The sequence below is a fragment of the Miniopterus schreibersii genome (genome assembly GCF_964146895.1).
Source record: "Miniopterus schreibersii genome assembly, chromosome: 11".
Lineage (NCBI taxonomy): Eukaryota > Metazoa > Chordata > Mammalia > Chiroptera > Miniopteridae > Miniopterus > Miniopterus schreibersii.
In genome coordinates this window covers 54,599,639-54,615,600 of record NC_138111.1, presented here as the reverse complement: position 1 = coordinate 54,615,600, position 15,962 = coordinate 54,599,639, and the positions used below count along the sequence as shown (strand labels likewise).

Here is a 15,962-nt window from a genome sequence, read left to right as displayed (position 1 = left end):
GAGGTTGGTCCTGTCATTCAACTTCCCTAACGCTCGGTTTCCTTGCATGTAACGATGTCACATCGGTCCCACTTTAGCAATTGCCATGTGGCTTTATTCAGGATAAAGTCCTGAATAAAGTCCTTTATTCATCCTACACTTGGTACTGTTTATTGTGTTTTCTTATGAGATATGAAGACAAATATGATTCCGTCCCTACCCTGAAGGAACACACAGTAGGAAGATGTGATAGAAACAGGGATGTTGGGTTGCACTGCAGAATGCTTCTGCCTGGAGAACATCTGCAAGAACAGTTATAAGTTAGTGAAGCGAATGGAAGAAGAAAAGGTTAGAGCACTGCAGACAGAGCGCAGCGCTGTGCAGCAATCATCAGTGATGAGGCTGCAAGGTGCTGCGGCCCTGCGGCCCTTCCGCTGGTTGAAACAGAAGAGGAAAGAGGGGGGAGGGTAGACAGAACCCAAGTTATTGAGTATCTATGCTATGCTATGGATCTACATTTTTCTTTTTTTAAATATATCTTTATTGATTTCAGAGAAAGGAAAGGAGAGGGAGAGAGAGGAACATCAATGATGAGAGGGTCATTGATCGAGCCCACAACCCGGGCATGTGCCCTGACCAGGAATCGAACCCTGATCGCCTGGATCCTAGGTCAACGCTCAACCGCTGAGCCACGCCCGGCCAGAATGGATCTACATTTTAACCCACGCAATGAGTGGAGGCAACGCGGTATTATGAAGAGAGGAGTTCTGGTTTGAGAAAACTCACTCTGAAGGCAACATGGGCAATGGATCAGAGGCTGGGAAATGAATTCAGAGTCAAAGATATTAGTTCCGGTGAGAAATACAAAGGACGACATATAGAGAAGGAAGGACAGTTCTGCAGGATGAGGGGGAGGTAGAACGGACAAAGTTTAATGTCTAACGAGGAGTGGACAGCAGACAGGGAACTGGTGTGAATCAGAGTCTTCTGACTCGGCTGGGTAAACAGTGTATGATTCCACAAGATAAGAAATCAAGGAGATAGAGGAGGGTTTGGGGTAGACAGGTCCAATTTTGGACATGCTGAGCTCATTGTGTCTGTGGGACATCCAAGTGGTGATGTGCAGAAGGCGGCTGGATTTATGAAATGCATTTGACAGTGCAGTGAACTATTCAAATGTGAATAATATTACTTGAATCCAATTCTATATTTTCAGTATGTGTAGTAATAACTCATGAAAGGCCACTAGGGAAATTAGTATAAATGGTTTATTCAACAGTACTCTAAGGGCTTCAAAATCTAACGATCTCTCTCTATTTTTTACTGTATGGGCACACCTTGTTCTATTGAGCTTCACAGGCGTTGCATGTTTTACAAATTGAAGGCAAGATCCTCCCCCAGTAAAAGGATTATGACTTTATTGCGATGCTTATTTTATTGCGGTGGTCTGGATCGGAAAGAGCAATATCTCCGAGGTATGCCTGTATGCGCTTGTTTAACTACCTGCGGCATCATTACTATCGTGAGCTATCGCTGATGGTTTATAGTTCATGTGGCTGGCAGGTGGACTGGATTAAAAAAAGCTACCATGCAGATGGAGACTGAACAGTACTCTGGAACCCTCCTTCCATCCAACCTCACTGCCTATCACATTTTCCTATATGCATTCTTGCTTCCAGCTGCCATGGGGTCATCAAGCTTTAGCTTAAATCAAATGTCCTCTGGCTCCAGGTCCCATGATGAAAAATTTATAGAGTCCTGGACACATTACAAGTTTTACAGCTTTACAGCTGAAATCCTTCAGGTCCTTCTGACCTACTGAAGGGAAAAATATGTTTTATTTTATTGTGATTCCCAAATGTTCTTCTAGTGTGTACATTTTTTTACAGAATGTGTATGTTGCTTCCAGCAATGTGTTTTATATTACCTGGAAGAGTAGGGAAGCTCTGATAGAAGGAAACAACTTAGTCTTGTTGCCAGTACAAGAGAAAATAGAACTTGCAATTGGAAGGAAGCATGACCAGGCCAATGGATCATTAGTTTGTCTTTCCCTTTGACCGAGGACATCTTATATGAGTCAATGACTGTATCCTAACTTGTTTTTAAAACAGTTTGTATCCCCCAACTAATGATATGTTGGCTTTATGAGTGGGGTCTTTTTATTCAATTAAACACACACACACACAAGATTTTCCTAGGACCTTAAAAAAATTATATGTTCTTATAAAGTCCAGGATGTAGCTCAACACCCTTAAATTAAACATCTCTTGGAAAATAAACTTTCCAAATCTATGTCAAAGTTAAAATCTCTCTCTTCGGGGGATTATAAATACCATGAGTTTCGAGGTGGCTTGAAAACAAAGTACCTAAATGAGCTTACCTTGACAATGAAATCTGCAGTGAGTGGTCCAGCCATTTTCAGGATCTCTTTGTCTGGATATTTCTGGAAGTCCACACTAGAATTGTCCACAAGAAAGATGCCTGTAGAGCTGAGTCTGTTTTCACCTTTAGCTCCCTGCAGGGTTTTGGTTTCCAGATCTAAATAATCAAACACATGAAGAGAAGAGAAAGATGTTCCCAGGGCGACGACAGACCACATGCAAGTACTTTCCATGAAACAGAGCCTATCTATAGAAGGGAGAAGTATTATTCTTTATATGGCTGACACAATTAAAATTATGATGTAAACAAAATATATAGGCACTTTGGATCACACAGGAGTTTATGCTGCTAATGAAACTATTTTAAAATTCATTATCCAAACATTCAAGGTGCCCTGTGAAAAAACCTTTGACTCCCTGGGTGACCTCATTTGGGCACCCCACCTTATCACAGTCCTGTTCCTCTGACTAAACCATCTCCCATGTATATCTTATTGATTTCAGTCTTTATGGCCCTCAGCCTAGAATACCTTACACTTTCCTTTTTACTCTATGAGATCCACGGTGCCTCACTGAATTCCCTGTGTGATTTTATTGCCTTGTATTTATTTATACGTTCTGGTTACTTATTGCACATGTGCTATTGTTCAAAATGAAGAAAATGTAGTGACTTAAGGGAACTAACTCTCCTTTTCAGTTCTCTTTCTTTCTGAAATCCTTTTTGGTACTTCATTTAGTATTATGTATATATATGATATTTCATAAGAGCTTAAGATGGAAAGAAGAACTTGATTCCTGGAGCATTCTGAGCTGAATTTGGCCAATGACAAACCTGTGAAGCAACTTTTATTGCAGGAAATCAAAGTATGCTGGGGCTAATGGTAATTATGATGTGCATTTCAGAGCATGTGAAATTCTCATGTGATTGAAAGGTGATTTAGAATAATTGCCCACTGCATAAGGGGTGGTAGATAGGCTAAATCTAACAAGAACCCTTGGTTTTGGCGGGCGTTCTTTAGAAGAAAGATGGGGAGCCTGCGTGAAGCTCTAGGTCTACCCTACATTCAATCAGACTGACTCTCCTCTTATATGTTTTACAGATTGGGGTTCTGTGGTTAAGAATACTTTTAACCTCTCTGGATGTACTAAAGTGCCTAAGGTATTTGTACTAAATTCTTCTAGATGATCAAATCAAGTTCTCCACTACAAGGAATACCAACAGGTGGAAATGTTGGTGTCCATTTAAATACTCATGACACTCAAAGAAGTCTGTGCAGCCCTTATTTGGGAGTAGGCCAGGCTTCCCTCCCTCCCTCCCTCCCTCCCACAGCAGAGAGCCCTCACAGAAGAACATAAGGCACCCAAGGAAATATCTGAGTGTGGGAACCACAGTTGTGATCAGAGGAAGGTAATAGCACTGCATCTCTTTCTTCCAGCCTTCATTCTTCCAGCTGCCTTATATGAGTTTACACGAATTTGTGGAGGTATCTCCAGGATATAAGTTAATTTAGTTTTGGAAAAATCTTGGAGGTCTAAACCTAATCTGAGCATCTGATTCAATTTTCTCACCAGGCCTCCCAGTGTCCTTCTGAAGGCACTTCTGATTAAAGATGAGGTGGGGCTGGACCAGACTGCCTAGACTTGTTCTAGTTGGGCCTTAAAAATTTAAGGATGGCCTCGTATTGAACCAGCTGCTGGGATTAAAGGACAAAGGGTCACAAGAGAAACAGGCCATCACTTACTCACATATTCATTTTGAACTGTATTCCAAATACAAAAACAAAACAGAAACTTCCTTAGTTATACATATGTTATCAACAGTATGTCTGCTGGGGGAAAAAAGCAGATTCCATTTTGCTTTTCATCATTTATAAATATCATGTGCAATTTTACCTATCAAATCCTTGGGGCAATTAAACCAAAGAAGGCCACTTTGTCAGCTTCTTCGTGATCACATAATTAGGAAATCTGGGAGGCCAATACATTTATAAAAATAAATTTTCCCCTTATACCTATCTTCCTCTGGGTTCTTTCTTCCACGGTGAGGAGTCAGTCCCCAAGTTGGGGATGGTCTTGGTCTGATGTTTCATTTTAGCCTGACCCTGCTCAGAAAAACGCTGCTTTTGAGGGAGGTTGTTACACCAGCAGTTACCTCTGCCCAGTTCTCAAGGGGAAAAACAAATCATTTAAATGGTCAGAGTGAACACATATATATCATCGTTTGACATGAGAACACTGTATTTTGGGGGATTATTCAGGGCTAGGAAAGAACTTGGAACCATATAAGGTGTCTTATCAGCATCTTTTGGCTTTGCCCGAATGGCACCTTCCTATCCCTTTCTTTCACATGACCCTTCAAGCTCCACCTCTCCCATGAAGTGCACTTATTTTTATTTTTAGAAAGACTATAGTAGGCTATCTGAACTTTCACAGGCTCCAATCTGTCTTCATCTTGTTTGTCTTCCTGCAATGATTTCAGTCATAATCTAATTGTCAAAAGACAGTGCTTGCTACCTAAATTGGTTTCTTAGGCCTGTGTGTGGGAGGGAGAAAGAGCAGAAGATACCAGATAGCTTTGTTGGAACCCAGGAACGATCACAGTGCAGATCAGAAATGCTCAAGGGATCAACTGAAGTAAAATCTTTCAGGGAAACTGAATTTTGCAGAAAATACTAGCACATCCTCTCCTACCCCCTCCCTGGTTCACAGCCCATAATTTTCTGTTTGTAATTTACAGGTCTACATCTAAGCAGCGCTAAATGGTATTTTTTTTTTTTTTAAAAAAGATGTGTGGGTCAGTTCTTGTACCCACTCTGGTGGGGCCATGCTACCATCTGATCTTTGGGTTCTGATCACCCCTTTAGTAATCCTGAATCCAAAAGCTATCTTCAAGATATTAGGACCTTACGTTGTCTTTAATACACGGGATGCTTAATTATACCAAAATGGTTTCTTTAAATGCCATAGTATTAAGGTTGTTTGGTGCTTCTGTGTTCCTCTGAATTGATAAAGGAATGAAACATGAGAGTAGGAAGAATAAAAGAAGGAAGGAAGGAGAGGAAGGAAGAAGAAAACACAAAACGAGAGGCAAGGTGAGAAAAAGACTGTGATTGATCGGAACTGCAGAAGACAGATGGGAAATAATATTCTCGAAATCATAAAATGGGCTTAACTCATGAACAGTCTATGGGCAGCAACTATGCTGTATTTTTCAGGATGACTGTGGTTAGAGATAATCACCACAGAGTTTTCTGCTATCTCATTAGGCAACCAAAAGATAAACAGAAGCATTCAAAATATCATCTTATGATAGAGTGGAGAGGTTTGTATTTTAATCTATTCTGAGAACAGAAAATAAATAATAATGATGCCTAAAATTCCCAATACTCAAAGGAAACCAACTGAGTTTACTTACACAAGTGATCAGGTCCTTTTAAGGTAAGGAGAACATGTCTGCTTCCGTAGGGAATGGCAACCACAGTGTCATCCACTAGAGAGAAACAAAGCAAAGTCTTAAAAGCACATAATTGGATACAAAATTACCGATCGTCTCCTATAAAGGCGCTGATTTACAACCCCGCTCTCCCCCAACAAAATGACTGATCTTTTTTGTCGCTGTCGTTAACAGTCATCAGAGGATGATCTTTCCATTGCTTTTGCAGAGAGAGTGGAAGGGAGGGAGCGGGGAGGGGACACACACACACACACACACACACACAGGTTGCCTCCTGCATGTGCCCCGACTGGCGGTGGGGAGCGAACGGCAACCCAGGTACGTGCCCTTGACAGGGAGTCGAACCCGTGACCCTTTGGTGTGCAGCCGAGGCTTTAACCACTGACCCACACTGGCCAAGGTGGCAATCTTTTTTTTAAGTCTTTGAAATGGGAACATCGCATTTGGGAATCAAAATTTTTAGTTTTCTCAAAATAAAATACGACAGAAAAGCTGCTCACTAGGTAAGTCATGGGGGATCTGACCTTCAAAAAATATATGTGAACTTTGATATATGAAAAAATGGATTTGCAAGTTTTCATTTCTGATTTTAAATCCTGGTCTTATATTTCCAAATTTCTCTAGATTAGAGCAATTGTGTTCAATTACAAAAGGAAAATAAATTCTAATGTTCCCAGGATGACTTTATTATATCAAAATCTGGATTTCTCTCTAGCAAAGGAACTGTCTTGGATAAGTAAAACAGATAAGAATAGGGGAAATAAATGTTTATTTAGGGTTTTCAAGTTCCTCTAGGGCAGAAATCATGCCTTCCAATTCCTCAATATCTTTTACTCTATCTGCATTGACTACTCTACATAGGAAGTGTCCCATAAATGGTTATTCATATTTCCCCGACACACCTTCTGTTTTGAAAAAAACAACAACTGGCTAAATTACAGATCATTTAAAAATGGATTACTTTTTACCATGCTTGCAATTAAGCCTAAACTCATTGGAAGCAGTCCCCAAACCTACATTTAAAAAAATTGAAGGTATATACATGCACCCCAAACACATCACCGGCATTCTTCTTTAGAACGTCGCTTGTGACAATACCTTGTATTTGCACTGCGCTGAAGAGTTTCGCTTTCACCTGAATTATACTATTTATTCTTTCACCCAAAACTTGTTAATATAGGCAAAGAAGATGCCACTATCCCCACTGGATGATGAAGAAATGAAGCCTCTGAGAAGTATGAGGAGGAACCAAGGTCCAAGAACAGAAGGCCAGGGACAGCAGGTGTTTTAAATTCACCAGCATAGTCAGAAGCACTGTGGGATTCTCTATTTCACAAACATCTTTCCAATATTATACATTATCATCCCGTCCCTGGAAGAATTTAGCTTATATCAAGAATCTCAAAAGGTAGCCAATTTTTCTGAACTTCAACATATCATCTTGTCTTTGGGTGAACTGAATTTCAATAAAAGAATCTCATAAGTTCCCCAACTTCACTGATCCTCAGTTATTCTGTTTGTAGAGCAGGGATAACAACACTTAGCTGTGATATTGTTGTGAAGAGATACAGGTATGGGTATAGATATAGATACATAAATGTATAGCCTGGAACACAGTATTCTGTAGATATTGTTTTCCTCCCTCTATCCCAAATCTCCTTAAAAACAGGAACTGAAAGACTGTTTGTTTTTAGGATGTTTTAAATGCCTCAAGACTCCTACCACACAGCCAGCCGAACAAGAAAGAATCACAAGCCTTCAATTTCTTCCCCAAAGAGGTTACATTTATCAAGTTCTCTGCAATATTGGATATTCTACTCACACTGCGACCTCCCAGTTGTTTTTAATGTCATACACTGTTAAAGAAAAGGCTGACTTTCAGATAGCTGAGAGTCCGCGGCTTAGAAGAACAAAACACGTAAGGGGAACAGAGAGAGTGAACAAAGACCGTTCAGACTGGGCCCGCAGACTCGAAACGCCTGGCATAGACATGGATGTTTAAGTTTACAAAAGAAACTCAAAGCAGTTAAAACAATGGGATTTCTAGAAATAGAACGTCTTTGTTTATCCACGGGTCAAGTAAAGTGCAAGCAAAAGGGAAGCTTTCTGTTGGCGGCAGTCTCTGACCCACACGCTGCTCGGGCGGCCTCCCTCTGGCTCTGCTGAGAAGTGACACGTCCCACACCCAGGGCCCTGGCCCAGCTTGCAGCTGATGCCGTAACCTTTGTATGCTCCCCGAGGAAGATGGGGAGGAGCCTCCAAGGCTGCTGGGGGGAGAGGGCAGGGTGGGGAGAGCAGACCAGGTAAGAATGGAGCGTCTGACGCTGCTCTAACACTTGGGGGGCCTAAGAGCAACACGGAGCAGCTCGGCCCGGCGCAAACTTGAACTGTCGGCAGCACACAGCCCAGGGGCGGGGGAGTCACGGCCTATTCTGTACAGAGCTAACAGACAACTGGCAGGTCATCGGGCACCCAGCGAATTTATTACTTTATTCCACAAGTGTTTTTTAGTGACTCCTAGTGCCACGTTCCATCCTAGGTCCTGGGGGTTCAGCGATGAACAAGACAAACAAAGCAGCAGCCCCACAAGGTGGCCCATGAAAAAGGGACCTAAAGTTAAAGAAGGTGTGGAAAACACCACACACTATTCCCTGTTCATGGAAATTCCTGAAGCACACTGGTTAATTTATCTTAGGAGCCCTGACCCAAAGAAATCCATTTCATTCCGGGTAGCACAATGTGTCCTGAATGTATTCATAAAGGGAAACTTTTGCTTACGTATTATCTGTTAACATCAGCTGATACATCTCAGAATACACTTTAATATATGATGTTCTTAATATGACAGAAAGCAAGAAGAAAAAAAATTAATTTCATTTCTGCATGTTGATAAAAAGCCAGTCTTGGGGTTGTATATGTATTAATAATCGTCTCATTTGAAGATAAATTCTCAATGATGAGAGATGTGTTGGCGATTCTTCTACTTGGTATCTATTACGCTGTTGTGCACAGAGAGGTGTTTAAGACACCGAGAATGTGTGAGCTGTCGGTTTCATCACCTGCTCCTCAGGGATTAACTCGGTGGGTACGGCTGGCAAGGCAGGTGGCTACACCTCTCCCCCTGTGCTGCACAACCCTCGGGGTGCCCTAACCCCCAAAGGCACACCGCTCTATGACCAGGTTTCCATGGGAATCATAAATCTTGTTTTTTCACATATATGGGTTGTAAATGTCCTTTTTCAAGAAAATTGTTCTCAAGGATTATACCTAAAAGATTTTGTAAGAAAAAATATACAGCTATTGCCCTGGCTGGGTGGCACAGCTGGCTGGAATGTCGTCTTGTGCACCAAAAGGTTGTGGATTTGATTCCTGGTCAGGGCACACACCTAGGTTGTGGCGTTCGATCCCCAATAGGGGCATGCACAGGAGGCAACTGATAAATGTTTCTCTCTCTCCCTCCCTCTCTCCCTCCCTCCTTCCCTTTTTCCCTCTTACTCTAAAATCAATAAAAAAACTCAAAACACATATCCTCAGGTGAGGATTAAAAAAACTTTCTACTATATACATATATATATTCCACATATTTCTATAGAGCATTTGAGATCCATTTGTAACCTTGTCATACGTGGATTTTTCTGTGTAATTCATTGCTGTATCAGAGAAAGGTGATAATAAAAATGTTAAGTTCTGAAAAGACAGGATTTCCTATTCTGAAATCTGAGTTTATCTTATTTTTAGATTTAGACCTGTTGATAAGTTGATGTGTTTAAAGACTCTGCTCTAAGCCTTTGGGGCTGATAATCTTATCATTATTATTTTTTGATGAAAGAGCCCTTGTTAATACATTTGGCTATATGTAAAAATAGTCTGCTGATCTTGAGGAGGTTTTAATGGTATATTTTTAATCTTCATGCCAACTTCATTACTTTAAAAATATATCCAATAAAATAAGATGAGCCCTTCATATTGCCCCTGTCCCCATTTTATCAGAAATTGCACAATAGAGGCCGGATGCTGGACAGGCCAAACAACATGCTTCCTTCCCCCACCCCTGCCCCCTGTTTTTGTCTAGATAAAAAACTATGGAGCCCCAGCCAGTGTTGCTCACTGGTTGAGCATTGACCTATGATCTAGGAGATTGAGATGCGATTACCGGTCAGGGCACATGCCTGGTTTGCAGGCTCGATCCCCAGTACAGGGCGTGCAAAAGGCAGCCAGTCAATGACTCTCTTATCATTGATGTATCTATCTCTTTCTCTCCCTCTCCCTTTCGCTCTCTGAAATCAATAAAGATATATTTAAAAAAACAAAACAAAAAACTTTGGAGCCATCTTTGATTTCATGCTTATATCAATCTGAAAGTCCTACTGTCACTAGAGTCAAAAAGCCATATTTCATTGATTCCACCATATTTCACATTTTAACATATATGAAATCAGAATGCATCTCACAATCACTGGTGCCTTATATTCTTTCTCACCGAGGCAATAATCCTGCCATAGTTACCTCTAACCGCACAGGCACTAACATCAAAACAGTCAGTATCAAACTTGCAAAATGGGTGTCAGCAGCTTGGAAGAAAATAGTACAGCACATTCATTTAACTTCTGGGAATCAAATGGTTATGAGGGTTGTAGGGAGATGAGGAATCAGATGTGCTCAAGAACATCCTCAAAGTGGGAGTCAAAATCTGGCTAGTTCTATATAATTGGAAACTGAGTTAAGAGCACAGCACCAAGACGTCTGCTGTCTGCCAAGATGGAGTGGGAAGGCCCAGGCTCAATCTCCTGCCTGAAAACCAAAAGGTCAGAAAAAGATATATGAAACCATGGCTTTCAAGACATCAGATATCAAACAAAGAAGGTCCTTGAGAGTTAGGAAACAAAGCAGATAAGCCTTAACATTGCTCCAGCTTGAAGGACAGATTTCTAGAGAGAGAAAGCTACAGAGAGAGACAACTCCAGAGATTTAAGAGTTCTCTCTTTTGATATCCAGCAGAACCCTCATACCAATCAACCAGCACATACATATGGAGAAACTACCCGAGGCCAGGAAAAGACCCACATCACTTAAAAGAATGATAGGGATGAGTATCTGCCAGGCATATAGGACCTGAACAGTATCTTATCCCACCAGCCAGGCCAGAAAACTTCATGCCATTGGACACTGGTGCTCAGAAGGCTCTTGCCTCAGCAGCAGGGCACAATCAGCATTAGCCCAAACATGGCTTTGGTCCCTGCTGCCGAATTTTAAGACCCAAAAGGATTAAAGTGATTTCAAGTAACTTAACTGCTTCCAGAACAAAATTTAGAATATTTATAGGAATACAAAAATACCTAGTATCCAGCAAGATAAAATTTGCAATGTCTGGAGTCAGGTAAAAAAATTACCAGGCACGCAAATTAAACAACAATGACAACAAAACCTAGCCACACTGAAGGGCAAAATCAGTTAAAACAAAGAATAGACATTAAAATAGTTACTATAAGTGTATTCCGTATGTTAAAAAATTAAGCACAAAACCAAAACTAAACTAAACTAAAAAACTCCAGGCCCAGGGAAGCTCATTGGTGAGAGCTACCAAGAATTTAAAGGAGAAATAACATCAGTTCTATACAGTCTCTTCCAATACACAGAAAAGGAGGAATCACTTTCCTCCAACTCATTGTATGAGGTCAATATTACACTTACATCAAAACCAAAGACAGTAAAAGCAAAGGACACTACAGACAACTCTCTCTCATAAACATAGATGTAAAAAACTCTCAAACAAAATGCTAGCAAATGAAGGTTAGTAATCTACAGCCAGAATGATACATCAACACCAAGTAAAATTTACTCCAGGGATGTAAGGCTAGCTGAGATCAGTTAATAGTATCCATCACAGAAGTCGCAGAAAAATCACATGATCGTATCAACTGAGAGAGAAAAAGCATCTGACAAAATTCAGCATCCATTTATGATAATGACTCTCAGCAAATTAAGAATGGATTAGAACTTCCCTAAGGTGGTAAAGAGCATCTATGAAGAACCCTACAGCTAACATCACGCTCTACAGTGAGGAATCGAAAGCTTTGCCCCTTGGGAATGGAGATAAGCTAAGGGTACCCACCCCGCCACTTCTGTTCAACATTGTGTTTGACGTCCTTGCCAGTGCAGGAAGACCATAAAAATAACTAGTGGTTTATAAATTGAAAGAAAAGAAGGAAAACCATCCTGATTTGTAAATAAATAATTGTTTATGTACAAAACCCAGAAACTCACAGAACTAATAAATTAGTTTGGCAAGTTTGCAAAATATGTGGCCAAGAATAAACTAGCGATATGCAAAAACTGAAACAAAGAAATGCAATGCCATTTGAAAGAGGTATCAACCTAACTGAAACACACAGGGCATGTAGGCGTAAAGCTATAAAAGACTGATGAAAGAGATTAAAGAAGACCTAAATAAACGGAGAGGAGTGCAGTGTTCAGAGGTTGAACAAGTTAACATAGCAAAGATGTCAATTCCCTGCAAATCAATCTATAGAATTGAAATAATTTTCATCAAAATCCCAGCAAGATTTCTGGTACATATGGTAAAACAGATTGTAAAATCTATGTGTAAAGGCAAAGGAATTAGAATAGCCAAAATAAGTGTGAAAAGGGTAAAGCTGGAGAAATTAAGCTACCTGATTTTAAGATTTACTTTAAAGCTACAGTAACCAACACAACCTGATATGATGAAGAGATCTGAATAGACTCCAGGATAGACCTGCGCTGAAATGGCTAATGAATTTTTGACATTTTAAAAGGCAATTCAAGGGAGAAAAGGTTATCTTTTCAACAAATGAAGGTGAAAAAATTGGATATCCTTATAAAAAAAAATCAACCTACATATAAACCTTACACCTTATACAAAAATTACCTGAAAATAGGTCATAGATCTAAAGGTAAAAATGTAGAACTCCGACACTTTTAGAAGAAAACATAGGAGAAAACTCTGTGACCTGGGGTTAGGCAAGTTGTTAGACATGGCATTAAATTCACTATCCATGGAAGAAAAAAATGATAAGCTGTTCATCAAAATTAAAAGCTTTTGCTCTATGAAAGATAACTAAGCAATTTTGGAAAAAAAATTTGAAAGCTACCTACTGAGAAAAAATATTTTCAAATCGTATATCTGACAAAGTACTTGTAACCAGAATATATAAAGAACTCTCAAAACTCAACAGTAGGAAACCAAACAGCCATTTTTAAAAATGGGCAAAAGACTTGAACTAACGCTACACCAAAGAGAAAATAAGCACATGTGTGATGGGCAGAATAAATCCTGCCTCTCCTCTTGCCAAAGATGCCCCAAACCTACAAATATATTATGTTACATGGATATGGGGAATTAAGGTTGCTGATGAAATTAAGGTTGCTAAACAGCTGACCTTGAAATAAAAATATTACCCTAGATTACCTGGGCAGACCCCATGGAACCACAAGCATTCTTTAAGTTAGTAGAGGGAGGCAGAAGAGCAGGTTAGAGTCATAGAGCTCTGAAAATGCGATGCTGCTGGACTTTGAAGATGCCAAGGAAAGAAGATAGCCTCCAGTAGCTGCAAAATCAAAATAAAAGAAAGTGAATTCTTCCCTAGGGCTTCCAGGAGGAACAGAGCTCTGCCAGTACCTTGATTTTAGCCCAGTATAAGACCCATTTTAGACTTCTTACCCCCCAGAACTGTAAAATAAGTGTCTTGCGTTAAGCCACTAAGTTTGTGATAATTTATTACATCAGCAACTGGAATACAATAGGAAAAGAGGTTCAACATCAGCACCCACTAGAAAAATGCAAATTAAAGCAATGATGAGACACCACTGCACACCAATTAGAATGTCTAAAATAAAAATACTGACAATGTCAAGTGATGGTAAGAGTGCTGAGCAAGTGAAACTCTTAGACACTGCTGGTGGAAATGTAAAATAGTAAGACACTAAAAAAACCAAAAAACAGTCTTGCAGTTTCTTAAAATGGTAAGCATACACCTACCATATAATCCAGCCACTCTAATCCTAGGAATTTACCCAGGAGAAATGAAAGCATTTGTCCATCTAAAGACATGAATGTTCATTGCAGCTTTATTTGTTAGAGCCCCAAAATGAAGACACCCCAAATATCCATCAACAGGTGAATGGATAATCAAACTGTGGTATGTCCATACAATGGAATTATTATAGAAATAAAATAAAATATACTGCTGATACATGCTACAAGATTAATGGATCTCAAAATAATTATGCTGAATGAAAAAAGCCAGATGGAAAAGAGTATATACTGTATAATTCCATTAACATAAAATTCTAGAAAATGATATCTAATACCTAGTGACAGAAACAGGGCAGGAGGGAGCAGAAGGAAAGGATTGCCAAGGGAATGAGAAAACTTTTGAGATGATGGACATGTTCAGATCTTTTTTTTTTTTAAATATCTTTATTGATTTCAGAGAGAGGAAAGGAAAGGGACAGAGAGAGATAGAAACATCAATGATGAGAGAGTCATTGATCAAGCCCGCAACTGGGCATGTGCCCTGACCAGGAACCGAACCCCGATCGCCTGGATCCTAGGTCGATGCTCAACCCCTGAGCCACGCCCGGCGGGGCTATGTTCAGATCTTGATCATGGTGCTGGTTTCAGGTGTATGTACATGTTAAAACCAAACTGTATACTTTAAATACCTAGTTTACTGCATATCATTTATACCTCAAAGAAACTGTTAAAAAAGAGCCCAATACCAATGAGCTCTTTAATTCTTCTGTGGATTCTTTTAAAAATACTGTATCATAAGTATTGTGATGACATGTGGAAACTCAGTCCAAAGTGATTAAAAAGAATTGAAGTTTGAGAAAAAGTTTAACTTTTTAAATCAATTTATTAATTTATTTCAGTTTTATTTTCCTTTTCTGGATGTGTAGGTGTAATACAGTATAGGATAAAAATATACCTACGGCTAAAAGAGATCTTTTAGTAACTATGAAGCAAAAGCCTACGTGGTCAGAAGGCATTGTGTTATAATTTCTTAATTTCAATGGCAGCTTTTTATCCCCTCTCTCTTAGTGGTGTATAAAATAATGGTATATCTTGCAAGCAATGATGTCTTAGATTTAAAGAAATGCAATATATCCTGAACTGGATCACTTCTCATCACCTTCACAGCTACTACCATGGTCTAGGCCAGCATCACCCCTGGCCTGGCTGACTGTAACAGCCTCCTGACTGCTTTTCTTACTTTCACAACTGGGCCCCTTATCCTTTATTCTCAGCATAGTAGATAGAGTGATCCCTTTAAAAAGTAAATCGAAAAAGTCATTCCCCTGCTCAAAATCCTCCTGTGACTTCTCATTTCATTGAGATTAAAAGCCAAAGTCCTTATAAAATCTTACAATATCTGTGCCATTCTTCACCATGCACAAGGTTCTTTGCTTTTCAAGAAATATGTTCAGACTGCATCTGCCTCAGGGCCTTTGCACTTACTGTTCTCTATGCCTGGAATTCTCTCCCCCCCCGATTTTTGCATGGAGCGCAACCTGTACCTTCCTTAGATCCTTGCTCAAATGCCATCTCATCAGTGAATATTTCCTTATAAACATTTTTAGCAGTGCAACACCCTTCAACACCCTTGGCTAGCAGCCCAATCTCCTATTCCTCTCCTTCCCTGCCTTACTTTCCTCTTATCACTATCTGACACATATATATTTTATTCAGTTATTTGTCTTATTCCTTTATCTGTCTGTCCCTTGAAGTAGTATGTAAACCCCATGAGAAAAATAGATTTTTATCTGTTTTGCTCTTTCCTATGTTTCCAATACCTAAAACAGTTCCTCAACTGCAGGTACCCAAGAAATATTTGTTGTTGGGTAGATGAGTGAATTGCTGCTGAATGAATGAGTGAATGAATGAGTAGCTTGTGAGCATAACCTGAAGTTCAAGGTAGAAATTTCTTTAGAACATTCATATGTGTTATTCAGTTTATAATACATAGATCTGTGTTTTATCATGAACATCCTTTACCTCAAAATCTTTGAGCCAGAATGATAGTCCAGGAATATGTTTACCCATAGTTACTATGAATCAGCATAAGCCACTGTCTGAGAGGCAAAATCAGGCATTTAGAGATTCATTT

At 39.7% G+C, this 15,962-nt stretch overlaps 1 protein-coding gene across 1 annotated transcript in view; it reads right to left on the bottom strand.

The window, feature by feature from the left end:
• ADAMTSL1 (ADAMTS like 1) overlaps positions 1-15,962 on the bottom strand; it is a 368,021-nt gene that overhangs the window by 225,022 nt on the left and 127,037 nt on the right. The window contains exons 6-7 of the mRNA XM_081151642.1: positions 5,776-5,850; positions 2,360-2,517 (exon numbers count right to left, since the gene is read on the bottom strand). Coding sequence (XP_081007768.1) covers positions 2,360-2,517; positions 5,776-5,850 — 233 coding nt within the window. The remainder of the gene's footprint in view (positions 1-2,359; positions 2,518-5,775; positions 5,851-15,962) is intronic.